The 22439-nt window shown below is 46.4% G+C and overlaps 1 protein-coding gene across 1 annotated transcript in view; it reads right to left on the reverse strand.

Annotated features, from left to right (window-relative positions):
- Positions 1 to 10964: 10964 nt before the first annotated feature.
- SYNPO2L (synaptopodin 2 like) overlaps positions 10965 to 22439 on the reverse strand; it is a 36259-nt gene continuing 24784 nt past the window's right edge. Inside the window, exon 4 of the mRNA XM_075717646.1 lies at positions 10965 to 13303. Within this exon, the coding sequence (XP_075573761.1) occupies positions 10965 to 13303 (2339 nt within the window). The remainder of the gene's footprint in view (positions 13304 to 22439) is intronic.

Raw genomic sequence — 22439 nt, forward strand, 5'->3', positions numbered from 1 at the left:
GCAGTGCCAGGCTCAGACCAGCTCACGCACCTGCCCCAGAGCTCAGCAGTGGGCTGCCTCCTCCCAGCCCGTCTCTGGGTGCTGCTGGGGAAGCTTGTTCAGCAGCCCCGCTCACCCAGGGTGCCTGGGCGCAGGCAAGCTCTGCCCAGCACAAAGTGCTGATGCGAAGTGCTGTGAATTTGACTCCTGAAGGCTGCTCGCACAGGCATCCTGCAGTTATTAATAGCCAATGGCCCAGAGGGCAGAGTCTCAGATAGCACCACCGCCGGCCCCGAGGAGAGGGGAAAGGAAAAGGTTGCTCCTCAGGCCTCCTGCAGTCACTGCCTCAGTTCCCAGGAAGACCAGGCACACCGTAGGTGCCTCGCTTCTTCCTCCTCTCTGTTCAAATCAACATGCCGTTCCCCTTCCTCCTCCTATTGCATTTTAATGCTATTCATAAAACCTTCTAAATGTCCTGTTTGTCAGTAATGCCTCAATAGCTCTCTTGGGTCTTGCTCTGTTTTATGCTCTCCTTCTGCCCCCTCCTCACTCCATCATTCAACCTGTGTCCTCTAGGCTCTCATACATAATGCCTAAAATGCCAGGCATTCCAATTATGCATCAGAAAGCACAGAAGAAAAATAACTGTATGCATGAAGCAAGAAGTAGTAGGAAAACCACAAAGCCTAGAAAGCTATTTACAGAGTTCTAGGAAGTAGCTGTGTACTGTGTGTGGGAAACCCAGCAGAATCAAATAGCAAGGAAATGAATTTTCTGATTCATGACAGAAATGGGGTTGATTGTCTGCATTTGGTGCAGCTTTGTACATGCAAAAGACTCCCCTTCTTTGGCTCCTGTTCATTATGAGGCAACTCTCCCTGTTTCTTTCCCCATACCCAGTTGGGTTCTGTTTCTAGGATGAAGGGGATGTATCTCATTATACTGGATGACTCAAAGGTGCACATACCTTTCAGCTTCCATGTAAAGCAGAAATCCTACAGAAAGCATTGTCTTCCTACTTCACATTGGATCAAAATCAAGTTGTCCACTGAATAAACCTAGAGTCTAGTGGGAGAAAAAAAAAACAAAACAAAAACACAGCTGTGATTGTAGTAGAAAATCATCTGCACAGAGAATTGCAGGCAAAGTTGATAGAAAGAAACATCAGGAGACAGTCACTTTCCCTTTCTCCTGATTTTGTAGAGTTGTTTTTGCTTGCACCAAAGCATATAAAACTTCCCAGTGTGCTAAGTGGTTTGAAAGCACAAAGCGTTGACCCCCAGTACTATTTGGAAGATCCTGTATAAAAGCGCTGTAACATGCCTATGGGCAATAATCATCCTTTATACCATGCTTGGAGTCAGGGCATGTATGGCAATCTCCTGGCCTAAAGTTTCCCATTTTCCTCTCGCATCCATATAACCACTTTGTATACCTCACATTGCGCCTATAGCACAGCTCATATTCTCCCTCATTTGTATCTACTGTAACACCATGCTGTAAGCTTTCCACTATCCAAAAGAGTGCTGCATCCTTCACTGTGCCCAACAGGTACACCAGGATGATCCGTGGGGGCTGGATGGCCCAGATCCTGTCCCCACACTCCCGTGCCAGTGATCTGTGAGTAAATCCCCGGAGCTGTGCCAGTGTAAAACAGGTGTGGGGCATAGCAGAATTGAACTGTAAACACCCAGTGCCTGCTCTGGGCACCATCACAGAGCTCTACGTCTGGTGAAGGCATTTACATCTGCACAAAGCTGGAGGGTGTCGAATACTACTGTCACAACTGACCATCTGTCCACATTTCACACCCACTCTGCACAAGTGCAGGTGGCCACAGAGGAGCAGGTCTCTTGGTGTTGGCCAAGCCCTGCTCACTGCAGGTTGTACAAAGAGGAGTATTTTTTCACCACATTTATTTCCCTTGGATTGGTTAAGCACCATGCTGGGTGTTTTCCCAGAGTGCCCAGTGCCTGCTGTGAAGTCCAGTTATGCTCTTTGAGATGCTGCTCACCTATTGAAGTTCCCTGCATTCTAAAACCTGTTTATCAAGGGAGCCATTGCCTATCATAAGGTGATGGCATGCAGTGGGGGCACAGTGAGGACAGACACGATGTGCTGCTATATTGCTTAAAATCAGCAGCCCTTTGCCTCCCCTTTCCCAAAGGCATGAGGTACAGTTACCTCTTAATTTTAAGAAGTTTCTAGCTCCATTTTGATAATCATCTAAGAAATGAATGTGATTTTTATTATGGGGTGAGAAGCTGAGAAATGCAGCTACCACTATGTGGCACCTTCTTCCAATCACTAGAGTGATGCTAAACTCTGCTTCCTCTCTGCTTTCAGCAGCTGTTTTCAGACCAATTTATAGCTGCTGTATTATTTCTCCAGTCATCTCCTGTGCCTTCCTGAGCACAAATTACACCTTAGGGGAACAGTTTGTGCCAGATGGATATCATGTGGAAACCTGCTGGATTTTGAGGCATGGTGTAGCTCCAAAAGATGATGTAGCAGGGAAGTATGTGGTTGCTCTTCCCTGCCATGAGCATGGCCTGCTGCTCCTCTGCTTCCTCCCACCCCAGGGGTTCACAGCAGCTGCAGGGAGAGAGGAGCTGAGCAGGCTGGAAGGAAGGAGAGTGCCCCATGGCTAGCTGGTAATTGGAGGTGCGCAGGGAACAGATGTGAGCCCTCTTATGAAACTCAAGAGAGACTAGGGAAAAGCAATAGCTAGGAGATGAAGAGAGGGCATGTCTAGCATGGTGGGTGAGCATCTCAATCAGGATAAGAGCAGGCATGCCCAGCAATTAGGACCAGGAACAAGGCACTGACAGCAATTCAGGGTAAGCCAACTCCAGGAGACAAGACTCCTCTGTGGATCCCCAGCCCAAAGGGCAAGAGGCAAGCAAGGTTAAGGGCAAGGCCAAGGACCTTGAAGTCCAGCTTCAAGGACTGATGGGAACTGTGGTCTGATGGGAACAAAGCGTTTGTACGCCAAGTCAAGGTCTCTTGTGAGAAGTAGGCAGGGTGGTGAGGAACTGGAAATGAGACAGGCTGAGCAGGCACATGAAGGAAAGTAAGCTAGGAGTAGAGAGTACAGGGCAGGATCTTTATCCAGGGCTCAGAAATAGTATCTGGAAGCTGAAATGATGAAATGGGGAGATTCCTTTATTCCCTGGATGCTGGTGGGTAGTATTTATGTTCCTAGACCAATCATCAGACTCCTCAGAAAATCCAGTAGCAAAATCCAAGGTTTAGACCAGTCTCTTGTCCAGGTTTTTCAGTGCTGTTGTGTCTGTGGCTGTCATCAGGCTCAAATTCTGAAGAGACCGTGGCCACCTCCACTTTGAAAGATGATCCATAGCCCTCATTCAGTGCTATGTGAAGTCCCGTTCTGTCCTTGCAACCCTGATCCTCCAGAGGTTATTTTCATCTGCATGTGCATATATGCATACACCGGGTGAGACACAGGACCTAGGAGTGCAGCTGGAGTGTACCACACAGAGCCTGAGCCTTGAACCCAGAAGGAATATAAGAGAGGGTTTATCCTATTAGTATGGCACCAGGATTTATAGGGAGATTTGGATAAAGCAGTCTCATGTCTGACACTTATGCACCAAGGCACATCCTTAACTGAGATTCTCACCTCCTACTCTACCTTCAGATAAAATTATATATCTCCATTTTCAGTTACCAGGCTGAGAACTAAATCCTGCTCCTTTCTCCTCTCTATGCACAGTTTCTCTTGAGAGATAGAAATCTCTAGTTCAGTAGTCCAGAAATGTCAATGGTGGGGTCTAGCAGAGACTTCACTTGTGCCCTGCCATGGTGCCAGGTTCAGCAGCTCAGTGGCTTTTTCCGCTGGGAATATTGTACCAATCTGATATCTCTGCCATAAGTAATATGATGAACTCACCATAGATAAGAAGTTATGTAAGGCTCTTGCTGTTATCTTACCCACTCATGCTACTCAGTGCTCAAGGTTTTAAATCATGACAAGCCTTGGTCGATGAGCTGGTTTAGTTTTGGTTTGGGGGGTGGGATCTACCTGGAGTGTGGTGAGGTTTGGTGGCTAAACTCAATCTTTGCTAGGGTACATGGAGTTTCCACTTAGGTCAGCGGGGTAGTACATGTGCCGCCTGTAGGACGTTTCAGCACTTCAGGGAGGAGTTTTTAATCATACAAGGAACTGTTGGTATCTCACTGTGACGACCTCCCTCTTTCCAAATATACCCTTTGCTTAAGTGTCCTTAGGAACAGCCTGTGCAAAGCTTTGCTTTCTCTGACATATCTTCAAAATGAATTTATTTTTGCACTGCGTTCTTGTGCACCTAATTTCAAATGGTCTAACTTCAAATTGTTCATGTCTGCAAAATCAAGTCAAGAGCAGCAGATGAGATCTGCTTCATTACACAGTACTAGATGGACATAAGCAGTAGCTAAGACAGGCGTTGTCAGCAGGGCTGTCTCCTGAGCACACTTTTATCATGTGGAATTCTGGCAAACGGCGTCAGTCTGGCAAATAGCCTTCACCATTTTAACTTTCCAAAGATAGAGAATTAAACCTTGATGCTGCTCCCCTTTTTCCCTGGAGCCCAGGATTGATCTGTGCTGAAAGTATTCATAAGCAGCGGATTTCAACACGATTCAGTTGGTTCTGAAAAAAAAGTTGCAAAACTCTTGATATGGCGCTTTTTTCTGGTTGTTTTTTATTTTGAAATACATCATATATAATAATTTGTTATTTTAAAATATTTCATATTTGCTTAATCTCTTCCACTTTTACACAGACATCAGGAAGACTTGTCAGTAGTTTGTAGCACCACACAGTTAATGCCAGTCTCCCTCCTGCCACTAAGTGGGCTTAATGCACGATGAGATGTAGGACTGGGACAGAAATATGTAGGATTTGATCACAGAGCTGGAGCGTTGAAATAACTGGCATGCCCATGGTGTGTTACTTGTTGGGAAGCCTGTTTGCCTGCGTGCCCCACATGCTACCACCCAGGAATCCCCTCCAAGCTGCAGCAAGCCTCTTGCTGCCAAAACTCCCTGGTATGAAGCTGGCCTTCTCCTCTGGTATGTGGGACTGAGCGACACCATATGTGAACAACAAAAGAGGATAGATTAGGAAGAAAGGATTTCCTAAGATTTTAAACCCTCCAGACTTAACACCACATCAGGCGAATGCCAAAACCCCAGGTAACTCAGAGAAGAACAGTGGCAACATCTAGTGGCCGTTGAAGCTATAGGTCTGTACTGCCTGGGAATACCCTTAATTCTTCCTACATGCCACATACTTGCCCTGCTGTGCTCTTTGCTGGACACTTCTGCTTCCATCGGGTATGATTGTTTGGGGGTAGATACCCCTGCTAGGCACCTTACTATTTTCTGGTTTTAAACTACTGTCCGAGTAGCACACTGAAGTCCCAAGTTCACCCCTAGCCTGCTGCATAGCTGTTCAGTAATCCTTCGGCTTTGCATTGGGCCGGTAACCTCAGGGCTGGCTCCTGTTCCATCTTTGAAAGTCTGTTTGTCTGGCTCCTTCTGACATGATCTGCTGTGAGAAGGAATGACTCTCACTTGAGAAGGTTGTAGAGGTGAACAGGGAATTTAATCAGAGCCGTGGACACAGCAGCTCTCCTGCAATGTGTCATACCACCTGGTAGCTCATAATCCTACTATGTCAGCTTTATTAAGCAAAACAAGATTCAGTCCTAATCTGCAGCCTGTGCATCTGTAGACTTGTATCTCTGGGAGCTGTGCTTCTAGTTGGACAGAAGCTCAGGTTTGGCATCAGCAAACATTGCTTCCCCTTTGTGCGTTTCCTGTCCACAAATCAATCAGAAATATGCCGGAGAGTCCCAAGACCCATCTCCAGACCACCTCATAAGGGACCTCTCCTTGTAATTAATCTAAAAACATCCACAAAATGATACCTGGACAAGTGTCCAGAGTCTGCAGTCCAATCCTACATCTGACCCCAGCATCTCCTGCAGAGCTCAGGAATTGCTGTCTGTGAGTGACATGCATCTGGGAAAGGTGACCTGCTAACACTTGTCCAAAACTGAGCACAATTAACCCCTCAGGATCCAGAAATTGAGTAGACTTTAACAGGAATTGGGTTAGGGTTAGGGTTAGGTTAGGGTTAGGGTTAGAGTTAGGATTAGCCTTGGAGCCTGAGGATACGATGGGATATATTTGATTTTCTGACTGATTTGTTTTTCTGATCTCTTGGTCAATATTAAGTTGAATCATTCAATTTGAGTTTATATTTGGATTTACCAGAGCTGACAAACTTACGTTGATACCAGATTTACAAGCAGAGGGTAGGGCTCAGGTTAGAGCAGGCTGAAGGGCAGGGCTGGGGCAGGCCAGCTGGGGCTGGCCCATAAATTTCTTCACCCTGTCAGTAAGTGCATGTTTTATAGCCTGTAGTACCAAAGTTTTGGATTTCACTTAAGTTTTTGCTTGCATGGGACCTTTTTAATGTATAGAGGGTTTAAGTTCAACTTAGGTGTTTTTATTCTATTGCTGAGACATCCCATCATTTTTTGGACTCCTTATATTCTCATGGCCTAGTAGTTTGTTGGTACTGCTAACTGCATGTGCTGTACACAGCAGTTCCTCCTAGGTGTCAAGCAAAGAAGGTGACAAAACACCACATGTAAAGTGCATATCACAAGTTTATTCTTCTGCACAAACAAATAGAAAGTGACTGTAAATTGGAAAAAAAAAAAGACAGAAAAGGAAAAAAAGTATTTCCATAAACAAAGATGCCAACTCTGTTCTTCTTCTGGGGTCACATCTTCCACCAGACAGAGCACTGCTGCTGGGCTCCCATTTACTGAGCACTGATGAGTCTCTTCTAGGAACAGGGTCTGGTAGGGGATGCTGGATATTATAGCAGAAAGGGAGCATATTCTTCTCAGCAGACAATCTTGGCTTGCACTGCACTCATGTCTGGTGATCAGTGACCCCTCATCACACCAGTCTCTTCCGAGATTCTTCCTCTCAGCTGTTGCAGGATCTTGAGGTTATCTCTGGCAAGTGTTCCCACATATTCAGAGGGAAAGGACTGATACTTCTGAAGCAAAGATAAACCCCCAGAACTGCCATAGCTGCAATGTGTAACCTGCAGCATGCTAGAGAGGAGGGATGATAGGCAGTTTTAAATCAGAGCCCATGTGGACATCTTCAAATGCTTAACAAGGGGACACTGGGGTTTGGCCTACCACTGCAGCTTATAACTTAGCAGGTGGGAGCTAAAACTTGTCAAACAACTGTTTCTGTCTGTGCTTATTCAACAGCTAAGGAATTAGAAATTTGGAGAGGCTCAAGACAAGCTTATATAGTTCAAAAGTATTCCTCGTAACCTCACCTGAGACCTTTCTAACAGGCCAGCCACAATATTTTCATGAGCAGTCACTAGCAGAGCTGCTTGAAGCCAGCAGTAGTGCAGGTTTCTTCATTATAGCTTAGCAGATGCATCTCAGTGTTATTTCTCATCTCATGCTACTTGCAGCCACAGGCCTTATTTGGGATATGCCACAAGCACTGTAGGCCTCATCTGCAACACCCTCTGCTTCTGCACATCATGTCCTGTGTCAGCATACCATCCAGAAAAGATCGGGAGGGGCTGAGAGCCATCAGACTACTTTGGCTTTGCTTCTAAACATAGCTTTGAACCAAGCATGTTAGAAGTGAAATGCAGGATGCCCAGCCTCCTGGTTCTTTTCCTTGCTCTGATGTTTAATACTCATTCCCCAATCAAATCTATCTTTTTTTCATCTCCTGCCCATTACACTATCAGAAATGATGAGCCAAATGCAGTTATTCCACCCACTTGAGTCCTGACATCTAACACTCAACAGTGTTTGGCCATCACTCCTTGGCTTGCATCAGCGTCTCCCAGAAATCTGGAGTGTGACCACTGAAATCCTAACCCCACGCAATTTCCCTTACATGCTAAGGCCAGACCTTTCTTTTTTCCCAGTGGAAAAATGAATTTCCCAAGACACTCAGGCCCTGAGAGCACTTACCTTTAGGGGCCTGAGGGAAAGAGACACTGGAGTAAGATTCAGACTTTCTGAGGTTATTTCTTCACTGCAGAATTATCTTGAGCACCCTTTCTCTGGTCCACACAACCCCTCTCTACACCTGAGTTCAGTAATGCTTTCAACCTGGGCTAGCTTGTCTGTCTAAGGCTAGTGGCTAAAACCACTAGCCAGTGACAGCACTCCGCATGGAGACTAGAGACAAAGCTTTTGGAACACTGCTAGTCCTTGAGCTCCTTCCCACAGCTTTCCTAGAAAAATAGAAGATGACTCCTTCCATGTTTGGGAAGAATCACAGAGATTCAGCTTGCTACAGCACACAGGATTTTTTTTCCAGAAACGCTGGCAATGCAATGCAGCACAGGATGAGTGAGAAAGCAATTGTCCAAGTCAGGTTTTGTAGCGTGGCTGCTCCCCTTCAACAGAGCTAAGTGGATTCTGGTGATCCGAATTAACTCTGTGGTGACAGCTTGTCCTAAGACCTCCCCTGTGGGGCTTTCCAGGAACACATACAATCACCTCATCAGTTCAGCTCGGCTGCTCTGCTATGTCATACAACGAATTGCAACACCTCTTCTGGCTCACCCACCCCTTTGCTTATTAACTAAAGGCAATCCCAAAGGTTTTCTCTCCATCCTCTCCCATGGCTGATAGTCTGCCAAGTGAGGTGTAAATACTGTCCTCCTCCCTTCCCAGCACGCTCATCCTATGCTTCAGGGCCCCCAGGAATGTGCACTGCAAACACAGGCCTGCAGAACAAGCCCAGCCAGAGCGTGAAGGATTCAAAGGCAGGATTGTGTATTACTTTTCCTTTTCTTTCATTCTCTCCCCCCCAAGCTTGTCCAGGACTAGTGCTGCTAGCTAGGTTCTTTAGCCCTCTTTTTCTTCATGGGAGAGCACACATGCAAAATCTCCAGGTGCTCACAGAGAAGCACTTTAGAGCCTTCAAGAAAAAGTAGAGCCCCCAGCTTTTGTGAGAAGAGCTACACATCATAAGCTCCAGCTGCACAGAGGAAGGTTGGCTTGGACTTAGTGTGAAACCACACTAGCTGCACTGCTTACAGACTTGGCATCAGCCCCATTTGCACTCCTTTTTTTCTCCCCAGAACCTACAGTTTTGTACATCCAAAGATTGTGCTCAGTCCAGTCAGAGAACGGCTTCTGCTTGAAGGAGAGGAGCTAGTCTAATGAGATGGAGACATGTCTCTGGCAGGGCTATGGGACCCTCATCCTGCCTCCAGTACTCATTCCTGAGGGTCCAGCAAAAGACTGGGGAACCCCTGCCCAGGAAGAGGTGGCAAGCCCCTTCCCTGCAGCTGGGGCATCTGCTGTGTTTGGGAGCCAGTGCTTCAGGAGCAGTGCTTTCTTGGTGTACTTGTGCGATCACACTGTAAAAGTGGCTGCTGCCAAAGGGGGAGCACAGGCAGAAAGCAAGTGGCAGGGGTGTGTGCAAACCAGAGCACAGATGACATGGACATACACATGCACAGTCCCTGCTAATATCCTGAATTCTTCCTTGGGAAACGGAATGCTTTCTTTTTGTATGCCTTTAGTGTAGGGATTAAGTCTGAGGCTAGCCTGGGATGTTCAAGGAATAACCAGTCCTGTTTCCCCAGCATCGCCAGCAAACTGAGCTCTCTATGTGTGTGACAGTGCAGATCCTCTGGGACTCTCAGAGCACTTCAGTTCTTACCAAATAGACCTCAGGGATACTTAAATAATTTAGTATGAAATTCTACTTGTGACTGTTTCCCTGTCCTCCACTTCCATACTGAGAGCATCTGTAAAGGGGCTTCGTTTTCCAGCTCATCACAGAGTTTTCAGCAAGTTTGATGTCATGACTCATTGCCAATCTAGCCACACTTCTGTCCTAAACTAAACAAAAAGATGATGTGCAAATGCATATTCAATCCTGTCTCCTTTTAAAGCAACTGTACCTTCTCCCACACGATCCTCCTTTGTACTTACACGATCTGTATCCTGTTCCAGTGGGACTAATGCTGCAGAACCTTCCTTGTGCCAACCAGCCAATGCCTGAGCTTAGCTTTGATTTTGTTTATCCTCAAAAATTGATAGTTCCTTCTGCAGTTCCTCCAGCTTGTGACAGCCCCATCAAGTCCATTCAACGCCCCTCTTCGGCAGACCGCTCGCAGACCTGATGATAGCCATGTTTAGCACCAGCTAGGATGACTCTCCCTTTTACCCCGAGCCCTGGTGACTGGAGGGACAGGCCCACATGGCCACACTCCTGCGCAGGGCACACTGCCCACACATGCATGCACAAGCACCCCTGCTCACTCTGCTCTCTTGCCTCCTTTCCCATACCCCTCCGGAGGGGAGTCTGAGAGAAGTGTCCAAGGCGGAGCCCCACTTCTACTTTGACTTCCTATTGAGTGTTGCTGTGTGCATGTGTGTGTGCACACACAGGTGTGTGTGTACAGACTGACAGGCTTAGAGGAAAGCAGTCTAGCGGGGAAGCTAGGGCTTCTGTACCATAATCCCACCTCTGACCCTTTCTTCCTGGAAAGCTCTTGCCCCCCAGTCTCCCTCCATTCAGGGGGGTGACTCCAAAGCCCTTGGGGAAGGACAACCACTACTGTCTTCATGTCCTCATGTTAGACAGCCCCTGCCATTCACCCCCTCCAGAGGTGGGTTTTGCTGTTGCGTGCAAGTTCCCAGTCTCTGTGTACGACACGTGCCCTCTCTCCACATTCTTCCTCCTGCTGTAAGCCACAGCCTGTAAGCCCTGCCATGAAGCTGCCCATGTGAGACCAAGGGGAGGCTGGGGGAGAGGGTGGTGCAGAAGGAGCGTAATTTTTTTTTCTCTTTTCTTCATTTTGTGTCACTCATCCCAACATACTCAGCTGACAAGAAAGACAAAACGAGCACTACCTCTGCAGGGCCATGGACGGGATGGGAGGGGTGCCTGCCTTAGTGGTGGCCAAAGCTCGGCCTCCACACATTGGCCTGCATCCCTGTTCTTGCTGCTGAGAATTTGGGCCTGGCCACCTGAAACCGAGAGGCCGAGGCTGGGTTTGGGGAAGGCCCCTGGCCCACCTGACCGGGCTCTGGGGAGCTCTGGTATGGCTTAGGGGACTGGCTGAGCTCCACCTGGAAGGGCGCTGGTGTAGTGGGGGCGGAAGAGGCCATTTCTGTTCTCCACACCGGCTCATCCAACGTGGTGGCCGAGCGGGGCACAAGCACGGTGGGTGCCAGGCTGCTTGAGGCTGGCATGGGAGCCGGAGTGGAGAAGCGACGAATCTCCTGGGTCTTGGCTGTTTTCACCGGGACCTGCTTGGCTGCCGTGAAGGACGAGCTAGCCTGAGGGGCTGCCTGACCAGGAGACTCCTGAATGCTGGAGCTTGGGGGATCCCCAAAACAGAACATGGCTGACTTTAATTGGTAGGGCTGGTGGCGCATTAAATCAATGACCTTGATCCCTGATTTCTGGCCAGGTGCCTTTTTCACTTTGCTCTCTGCTTTGCTAGCCTGAGATTTGCTAGCTGCCAGAGGATAGAAAGGGGAATGCATGGGGTTGTAAGCTATTGGAGGGGGAGCCCTGATGTTGGGTGAATATTTCCAGGATGAGGGTAGAGAAGGGGAAGGAGAGGGGGTCCTGGGCTTGGACTCTGGCTTCGGTGTCGTCTCCACCACAAATTTGTCCATGCGGCTCTGGCGTTTGGCAAAGAGCTCTGCCCCCTTGCCTTTAAGCTGAGGCATGTCCTGGGCCCCATTTACCAGACCACCATCTTGCTGCTGAGGCTTAGGAGCCACCGGAGGTGGGGTCTTGAACTTTCGGCCAGAGGACTGCATGAAGTTGCAGGCCTCAGCGCCCAGGCTGAGGAAGTCTTCCTCAGGCCCAGACTCGAAGCCTGCCCCAGGGTGGTCACCTTTCGGCTTCTCATCCAGGTTCTGCACCAGAGACAGGAGCTCTGGGTTGGGTGAATTCTTCTTCTTCTCCTCAATCTTACTGAACATGGGTTTCTTGTTGCCCCGCCGGCGAGCCTCCTGCAGGATGCCTGTGCGGGGAGCTGGTACGGCAATCCTCTGCTCCCTGGAGGTTAAGGGCTCAGAAGGAGGTCGTGGCATTGCTGGTGAGATGGCAGGAGAAGGCTGCTTTGGCACGGGGGAACTGCTTATCGTGTGCTGTGATGGTGCTGGACTAATATACAAAGAAGAAGAGGCTGTTCCAGGGACTCGTGGCTGGGATGCTGCGGAGGCCACCTCCCCCCCTGGCTTCGAGGGAGTTGACAGAAAGATAGAGGTGGTGGATGTCCGGGCAGTGTTGGCAGAAGGCTTCGTCTCTGGAGCACTTCCTCCCCCTCTTGGCTGTGACTCCAGTGGTGGTGTTGGCCTTCCTGGTGCAGGAATATACAGAGATGTGGAGGAGCTGACTGGACTGCGGTGCGTTGGCACTGGTGCATTGGCAGGTGTTCCTGGAGCCAGAGGCGAGAAAGGGGGAACCACTGTGCTTTGCCCACCCAGACTTTCACTAGGTTTTTTGGGTGCAGATGGCCTGAAGATGACAGAGGATGTTGCTGGGCGTTGGCCAGAAAAGCCAGGAGTAAAGGGCCGTGCAGACCTGTTGAACATGCTCGTTGTGCTTGCAGAGGAGGGGTCAGGGGTGCTTGGGGGAGGCGGGAAGAAAGTGGGGCTAGGGGGAGCCAGGAGCTGAGTGGGGAGGGTGGCTGGCTGCTTGCTGGGCATTTGCACGCCTTCCAGGTGGATGCTGAGGGGCACACTGTCTGCCTTCTGTGGCACAGGCATGTCTCCGTTCACTGTGCCCTGCTGCGGCTGGGCAGCCGGGGCAAGCTGGGGCCTCTTCTGTGCTGGGACTTTCTCGACTGTGTACTTCCCAACCCGTTCCCTCTGCTGCTCAAATAATCGTGCTCCTTTACCTGAGGCCTCACTTAAACCTTTTTGCTTCTCTTCCTTCTGTTCAGAGTCAGACTTGGCCTTTTCAATGTCCAGGTAAGTGGTGTCCCAGTCTGAGTGATTAGTTAGGCTTCGGGCATCAGAGAAACCTTCCTCATCAAATTCAGACTCACTAGTTGGAAAAACTCCGTCTTCCTCCTCGTAGGAGCGGTCTTCGTCGACACTCCCAAAGCTTACCAATGTATACTTCTTAGCCCTCTGCCTGCGCTTCTTGAACATCAGCACCCCCTTGGAGTGGGGGTTGGGTGCGTCTGTCAGCAGGGATGCAATGGTTCTGCACTTGGTTTTGGCTTCTTTCACGTTCTTCTCTTGGATGCTCTCGTGGCGGTGGAGCTCTGCAATGAACAAAAAGAGGCAAGCTCAGAGTTCAGCAAGGGGCTGGGTGAGCAAAGATGGACAGTGGTATGGCTGTAAGTATTCTAGTACCCATACGAGGAGACACACTGTCACCCCCTGCCCTTCTTTTTCTTTCCTACTTTTGCTGATAGTGTCTTTAGGAACTGCTGATAGAAACCCAGGTGCAGTTTTCTCTTTCCCTGCAAACACAACAGAAGTCCATGCAGGTGTGGGGAAGGAACTGTCCCCACTCTGACAGATGGTCTCTGTTTCCTGGTCAGACCTGGGATTTCCTATTTCTGCAGCATGTGGCCAAGAGTCCTAGGCTGTATATCACAGCGTTTTTAAAGTGCGTGCCCTTGCTCCTGGGAATTTTTACCATTTACTTATCACCCTGAAGGTGGAGCCTTGCTTTTTGTAGACCTTCCTCCTACCATATGGAGGATTCCCAGGAGCAAGCAATCCCAGTGGTCCTGAGAGCTTGGGAAGCAGCCGCTGCTACTGTTAGCACACACATGTGTGCAATGGGAGAGGTGCTCTTCAGGCACAGCCGGGCTGCTCCTGCTCTAGGCCCTGCAGTGCCAGCGACAGAATCAGTGTCTTGCAGCAGCACTGTGTATAGGGCTGTTCACAGCTCTCTGCAGCAGCCCTGCAACAGCAGCAGGCATGTTTTCACCCTTGCTGCAGTCCCTTGCCTGTGCCCCATGCCCAGCAAGGAAGAAGAGCATTTGCTCCTGAGCAAGAATCCCAGAACTCCACAACTAATAAGCCAGGCCAGAAAGAATCCACTTAGGCTTGCTTGGAAAAGCCAACACCTGTTGGGACACTGGCATGAAAGTGTGGCACAATCATTTTCCACCTGCTCTGCCAGGCCAGCGGTCAGTAAAGCCCCAGGGAGGAACGTTGTGTTCTCTGCCCTGCGTGCAGGCAAAGCAGAGGGTGAATAAGATTCAATAGTAACACCAAATTCCGCTGCCCTAAGGAAGGTATGGACATGCCTTGAATCAGTGTTCAAGTGACAGAAATCAGTGCTAACCTTGCACAGAAGAAAAAGAACACACCTAAACCATAGACTAATTTCTGATTTCTTTCATCATTTTCCTTAGTCCCATTGTCTTTTTGCCAGCATGATAGTACAGATGAAACATCTATTCACTGCCTACATCTAATAATTTGTCAAAAAACTGTGTAGCACCTGGTCCAGCCCTGACATTCTCCAGAAGGAGGTACAAAATTATAGCCTGCTGAGAGGAGAGGAGAGGAGAGGAGAGGAGAGGAGAGGAGAGGAGAGGAGAGGAGAGGAGAGGAGAGGAGAGGAGAGGAGAGGAGAGGAGAGGAGAGGAGAGCTGCAGGCAGTGCTGGGGGACAGTGTTAGCTCAGGAGAGGATGAAAGCTGCTCGGGATCTCACCTCTAGCCATTTTATCACAGAGCATTCATTCAGTGGGGATCTGCTAATGTGGCAAAGTTACTTGCAGTGGGGGACAAGGAGCTTAGCTAGGAAGGATACTAGTTTTCCTGAGGGCTACAAATGCCCCCCAAAACCTGGCTAGGCTGCACAATTGTGGCAGGTGTCATCATTCCATATTGCACCAGTGTAACCACAGCAGAAAGAGCTTCCCTCTCTCACCCCATGCTGAAAATTAGGTATTGATTTGCAGAACAGTCATTCTCCCAGGAAGCTTAAGATAAATACAAGGAAAGACTTTTCTCAAGGTTTGCAGCCATTCCATAGCATGTGCTGCTGCTTTGGGATTTCAGCAAAGGGACTTTGGTGGCTTGAGATCATCTCATGTGGATGTACAGTCCATTCCTCCCCTTTGCACCCAGAAAACTGGAAACAGCAAAATCAATGCTGAAGAGATGGCTCACTATTTGTACTCACACTTGCAAAGGGAAGGCTCTCTACAAAACTTTCCTTACAGAATGATTCCACCTTGCTGAACCAAGACTGAAGTAGCTTCCAGGTTTTTGTGGAGACCTACTGGTCTTCCAGGCACTCATAGACTTGCCCTCAAAGACCTGCTGTCCATGATGGAAATGAGCTACAGTCCCTGAAGGTCTGTGCACTCCATTTAGAAATCTGCATGCATGTGTCTCTTGTTCACAATGGAGGAAATAAGAGAAATTTCTTTCTTGCTACCATCCTTGCTACAAGCTACTACACCTCACCTGGCTCATATTTTGCTTCTAACTTTACAAGGAGGAAGAGCAGCACTACAGAATCTTAGTCAAGTCCAGAATATGTAAACTCTGGGTCCTGAGTGACTCACAGGAGGATTTCTGGCATCGGGAACTAACAGCTAGGGAGCTACACTGTCCAAAGTGAGTGTCTGTGCAACCCCTTCCATCAGCAGAGTGCTGTGAAAGCGCTCAGCTCTGGTCCAGCAAGTAGTGTCAGAGAAAATATAACAGTAGACAGTCTTGGCTATGCCTCCACCAACTCTTGGTCCTGGCTCAGCATTAGCATCCACGCACAACTTCCCTAGGAAGTTGTTCTGAACTGCCCTGTGCTCTGAAGCAGTTGGCAAGTAAGGCCCTCTGGGACCTGCCACTCACCTACCTCTTCTCTTCTTCCTACTTTCCTTCTCATCAAAGGCTAAAGCACATAAATAATTATAGTGATCCTCCCAACAGAAAAATTATCGTGGTATTTAAGCTACAATCTCCCACAACAGTTTAAGAAAAAAGGGAAAGAGAAATCTTCCTGAGATTACTTGCTGAAGGTAAAGAGCAAGAGTGAAATCAGAATAGGCAAAAGAACAGGGGAAGGAGAGGAGAAGAAAAATGAGAAGAGAGGAAAGGAAAGGGGGAAGAAAGAAAAGGAAAAGAAAAAAGAAAAGGAAAAGAAAAAAGAAAAGAAAAGAAAAGAAAAGAAAAGAAAAGAAAAGAAAAGAAAAGAAAAGAAAAGAAAAGAAAAGAAAAGAAAAGAAAAGAAAAGAAAAGAAAAAGAAAAGGAAAAGAAAAGAAAAGAAAAGAAAAGAAAAGAAAAGAAAAGAAAAGAAAAGAAAAGAAAAGAAAAGAAAAGAAAAGAAAAAGAAAAGAAAAAGGGAAAAGAAGAAAATAAAAGAAAAAGGGAAAAGAAGAAAATAAAAGAAAGGAAAAGAATAGAAAAGAAGAGACATCTGTACCTGCATAAGGCTGATCCAAGCTTGAGAAGGCAGAGTCCAGACCTGGAGAGCTGGGCATGTCACAAAGCCCGTTTAATTCACAACTCCCCATAAACAGAGAGAGAGGCAATGAGAGAGAAGCAAAGCAGTTCCCTGCTGGAGCAGAACCAAAACTCTGAGGTGTCCAAGCCCTTTGCTATCAGCTCCACAAGCCTTTTAAAGCCTCTCTTTTGTCTCGTAGGCATTGCTGCCGAAAGCCATGAGGTCACTTTGTCTATTTTTGTCTTCTTAGCTTCATCACTGAGCAGTGTGATGGACATTGTCACCTGGCACTTAAACACTCCTTCTTTCCCCCATCCTCTACTCCCTGTGAGAAGAAACTCCTCTTTTTTATTTTAAAATACGAAAAATATATTCTATACTCTCACTGCTTCTGTGGTGCAAGCTTCAGGTTAGAAAGGTGCAAGCTTCAGGTTAGTGTTTCCAATGCCTCAACATCCAGCATTTCTGTACTAAAGAGCCGTTCAAAGAGACGAGACTAACACTGTGCTCATGTCCAACATGGACAGGCAGAGAAGCCCACCCAGCAGAAAAGAAACTTTCCTTTTCTGAAACCCTCAGAGAGCACCCAGCTGCAGGTAAATATAAGGAAGAAAAGAGAGAGAAGAGGCTTTCTTTTCCTGTGTATACCAATTTCTTCCCATGTCTGAGGAGAACCAGGTACAGATTCCTGTTGTGTACCAGGGCTGAGGAACATTTAACAGAGGAGCATTAGGATCCTGGGTGCCTGTAGTGAAGTGTTTTAGTTGAATTAAAATTGCAGAGGCTGTTACGTACACCACTGAAGAGTGTGGCTGTGCCCAGGGAGGGTGATGGAGTGTTTGGAGGCCAAGGAGTGGTGTGTTGGCAGCACCATTCAGAGCTCCAGTGCTGGAGACTGAGAGGTGTTGAAAGATGAGGTGCTGATAGTGAGGACTGGGGTGGACAGGGAGGAAGGGAACAGAGGATGCTGGGAGTCTACAAATCTCCACCGTTGTGGCCTGCTCAGCATCTCCTCACATTTTGGCTAGGTCTCGTCTTACTGCCTCTTTCAGTACACGAGTAACAGGTCCTGTGAGAGAATCCAGAGTTGTGGCCAAGGGACACCCTGTGATTCTTCCTCCCAGCAGTCCCAGCCTTACAACACTGTAGCCCAGGACCGGAGCAGACCTTCTCCAGTGTTAGTGAGTCTAGAAAAGTGAAGGTCTGACCATGCCTCCTGAAATCCACTACCCATCGCAGCATGCCAAGGAAGACAACTTCCACAAGCAATGTTGGTATAAGAGAGACCTGTCATGCGTCATACAGAGGCTCTTGCAGCAAGAGCAATGAAAGTGGTTCAGTCTCTTCTTCTTTGATGAATATTTACACATATAGGGATACAGTCTCTGTGGGAAAACCTTACAGAATCTGATATATACAATATGCAACTGGAAATGAAAATACAGCTCTGCAGTACAGAAGAAAATCTCTATTAAGAACATTCAAATGGAATAGATAAAAATGTAAGTGGAAGGGTTATAAAAGTCTCCTACATTCTGGTATGGTGGATAATTTCTATAGAAAACTTTTTGTTAACATTTAAAGCACTAAGTTCTGTTGGAATAATCCACAAAAAGGAAAAATGTCTATTAAGCAAAGCCTACAAAGTTTTTTCCATTAACTTAACTAAATTTCACTGAAGTGAAATGAATTACATTACTAATTACAGTAAAGAGAAGTGTAAAAAGTGTAAATCTTTTCAAGATCAGGCCCTATTAAAAGAAAGCATTTTAATGTATGCTCAGGAAAACTACTGAACAAGCAGGCTTACATGAGGCCAGATACTGTTCATATTCACTAGGAAACAAACAACAGTAAATTTTATTACCAAAGACCAAATTCTAGAAAAGCCATTACCATAGAAAATAAGCACACTGCTAATTTCAGAGATATAGAGCCTGTTCCTCTGTGATGAAATACTACTTGTCTACTATTTTTTCATGTGGGATCAACTATAATTTTGTTCTTCCAGCTATTTATGTTAGGCAAGGTCATTTTTCCATGGCTAACATTGCAAATATCTCAGTAAGTCATTAGAGGCTATAGACATCTCATGCTTTTCATACCTGGAGTCCTTTCAAAATAAGATTTGGATAGGTTATATTGGCCTTCTAAGTATTTCCCTGTTGAAAGCTTCAACCTTTCAAGCTTCGACCAATGTTTGAATTGCAAAAATAAAGCAGAGGAGAATATATTCTTCTACATAAAAGAAGTGGAAAACTCTTGGGACAGAAAACTTGTTTCTCATTCTTGGATATTTGCACACTTCCATCACATAATCCGTGCATAATATAAAACATAGATATGGCTTCAGCTCCAATTTAGGATGCTACAGGCAAATGCTTCAGTCCTACTCAAGTCTGCAACACTTAAGCATGTATCTGAAGTTAAATATATAGTTACTGTCAACCAATATTTCTTCTTAAATGGCTAGTGATTTTAAGAGTTCCCAGTGAAACACTGCCCCACTGCAATCTCCTGGTTTTAGAAGAACAGAAATCATGCTTCTCTGCAGGTGAATTGACAGCCCATGGGAAAAAGCATGCCCAGTAATTTTGTAGATTTTTGACCATACTTAGCCATTCTGTGGCTCTGACGCTGCTACTGAAGAGCTCTGCTAGGCAGAGAAGGTGTGGAAACATTGCTGTGCGTGGCTGCAGTAGATTAGTCTCATGGTATCCTGCTGGAGACTTGAATAGCTTGTTCACTCACAAAAATCTCCCTCAGTTGAGTGAGAGAGGGTTTGCCTTTCTTCCTGAGCTGGATGGAAATGTGTCCTGAGCGCAAAAGGTAGCACACATGGCCAGCTTTCCTGTGCTGACCGCTCACACTCGGGCACTGGATATTCCCTACATAGTCTTCTGCGACAAGACTGCCAAAGGAGAGCTTTCTTTTGCCAGGACAGCACCTGTTGAATGCACTAGTGAATCTGTCTTTTGCAGTTTTAGCCTGATTTCCTAAGAAAGGCTTATGCAGTCATGCTGCATGTCTTTCGCTCTTACCTGTTTCATGCTAATAGCTTTTGAGCCTATTTGCTAATTTTGAGTCTGAAGTCACAAAGATACAATGCTCCTACAAGTTTGCATGAAAATATGTGGCTGGACAGAGGAGAGAGACCCCACCATAGGAAGCAGGAAGCCTGAGTACAGTCTTAATTAGGCACCAAAAACTGCAGAACACACACAACAGAGAGATTATGAGTTCTCATTTTGAATGTGAGAGACATCAGACCGATTGCCATTTTACCAGACATGAGAGCATGAGAAATCAAATACAAGACATTAATTAAAAGGACACCAGGATCTGTTAATTCTGCTGCTCACAAAATTGTTTGATGTCTGACAGCAGGATACCACTGATTCATCTTCTCCTTGTCCTTCAGTGTTTCCAGCATCCACTCTCTAGTAATACAGACAAGCATATGCTCACCATCTGGGTCTGTGAACTTGATTAATCCTGTAGCACTTGCCATATATTCTTGTTATCCAATTGATTTTAGTCCTTTTCTGCAACCAGTCAAGTTCCTACTACATTTAAAAATCCAGCCTTTCATGAGACAACTGTATACCTTCCATGCTTTATGTCATCTGCTGATTAATACACAGCAATCTCTGCTGAATACTCAGGCCATCCATTAAAAATGCTATTACTGCTATTTCCTGTTACTGCTTGCTAGGTACAACACACTCAAGAGAAACAAAAAACATTTAAAAAGCGTCATTAGCAGAAATTTGCAGTTGAAAAAGCAGACAGGAAGACAATACTGGTGTACCTCCTCAGTCCAGGTAACCCACCTCCCTCCCCTGTGTCCCCCACACACCTGGGTTTCTGTGGGAAGAAACACCAAAGAAAAGCTGCAAGGTGTCCCAGACAGGTCCCAGTTCTGAATAGCAGCAGTTTCGGGGCTGTGGGGTGCCCCACAGCACATACTGCCTGTTCTGTCTAGATGCAGCCAGAGGACAAGATCCACTGACAGAAGAGAGGAGGGTTGGGATTTTTAATCATCTGTCTCCTCGCCAGTCATATAACATTGAGGTGGAGAAGACATTTGATTGACATATGTTAGTGTTTAAAGCTCCATGGGTGAAAATATAGAGGTAGTCCTGTTAGATTCAGAAGCCCAGTGAAACACTACTACCAACTTAGTCAGTTAGCTAATCTGACATCATGAGCCATTAATAGTTATGTTTTCTGTTCTATTCTTATCCAATTGTGCAGTCACCTTACAGTAGTCCTATCTCATCCATATTTCTCTCATTGGAAGAGTCATGTGGAACCATATCAGATATCTTACAGAGGCCAACATATACTGTGTCCACCCTATTTCTTTAGCCACAAAGTCTTGTCTTACTGAACAGGTCAAAGACTATCTCTTTTTCTAGTTTTTATTAATCCATGTTGGTTTTACTGATCATTTTGTTTTCCACAAAGCGTGCCCAAGAGAACAACTTTGTTCACCTAGCCGAAGCTAAAAATTTTTTTTTCTTATCCCCAGAGCCTGTGTCTATAAGAAGGGTGCTATTCTTGATCTCTTTCCCTGAGACCCTTCCCATTATTGCAGAGTATTTATCAAGGACTGAGGGCCATTCTGATACAATTTTCACTAATTCCTTACATTTCACCTCTACAGAGAATATGATTCAGCCTTGTCCTTTCAGTATAGTCAGTGTATCAAGATATGCTGAATCTACTCGCCCCCGTTCCTGCTCCCTATTTCTTTTATACAAAGGGCTAGATTCTTGGTTAACATAAGCAGTAGATACACTGATGACAGTGGAGCTTTACAGATTTCACAACAAACTGATCTCCCTTACTACGATGGATTTAAGTGAAACTGATGAACGATTATTTGTCAGGTTGACAGTTTTCTCCTTCCTAGCTATAATTTTCTCTCACTGTTGTTGAGCAATGACTCTGTTGTTTAATTGCCCCTTGTCAAAGTCCTTTTATGCCTCACCCTTTTATGCCTCTCCCTCCCCCATCACTATCACTTTGTCTTATTTCAGTGTTGCCTCTGAGCTGACTTGTCCCAACCTTGCCAGCAAGTCCCATATCACTTTCAGAACTGATGGAAACAACATTGGACAAGGAGAGGGATTCCCATTACCAGTTTGCATTACAATTTCTTTCAACTCTGCTCTCAAAATCCTGGAACCTAGAAACTATCAGTTTGACTAAGACAGTCTATGGGGCTATATATAGTTGTTTCAGTGTGATTATTGCTCTAATCACCTTGAAATCTGAATTACTGGCAAAATTTTGGCTTAATCCCATTGTTTCCCATCCTAAGTCACTCCAGAAGTGCATGTGCAAGGACAGGCTATGTTAAGTTAAGGTGTGTGGCAGCTCATTCTGAAAAATCACTAGCTGGGGCTCTGCAAGGACCATGGAAGCGTGAGCTCAGAAAAAAACTGCTGACACTGTTTCACCAGCAGCAGGATGATGAATGACCTCTGACCATGTCTGAGGAAGTGTGACCCAGAGTCAGAGTCCCTGCGCTGACAATAGTAACATAGAGAAGCAATGTCTGAGTAACTGACAGTTTCAAAAAGATGCTCAAAATGGTGTCTCATATAGTGGAAATACTAGGACAAAAGAGAGTATATACCTTTTCATTTCAGGGATCACATACAGCTTTCCTCCAAACATCTTCAAATACTGAAGATCTTTCCCCTCCCAGAGAATATTATATGCAGCTAGATTTACCTTGAGCTAACACATGTTCAGCTAAATCCATGTCTCTGTCAGGCTCTGGTGCAGCAGGATAGCAGTGAGGTACATAGGTGAAGCAGAGCAGAGCTCTATCAACCTTATTTCCAGTGCTGCAATGCACAGCATCTGCACTGAAATGCTGGACAAGAGTGATGCCTGAGGGAACAATGCTGGAAGTCTCCAATAAGGATACCTGAAGAAGATGGCCAATTACTTGTGGCAATTTCTGAGATG

The sequence above is a fragment of the Pelecanus crispus genome, chromosome 10 (genome assembly GCF_030463565.1).
Source record: "Pelecanus crispus isolate bPelCri1 chromosome 10, bPelCri1.pri, whole genome shotgun sequence".
Classification (NCBI taxonomy): Eukaryota; Metazoa; Chordata; class Aves; order Pelecaniformes; family Pelecanidae; genus Pelecanus; species Pelecanus crispus.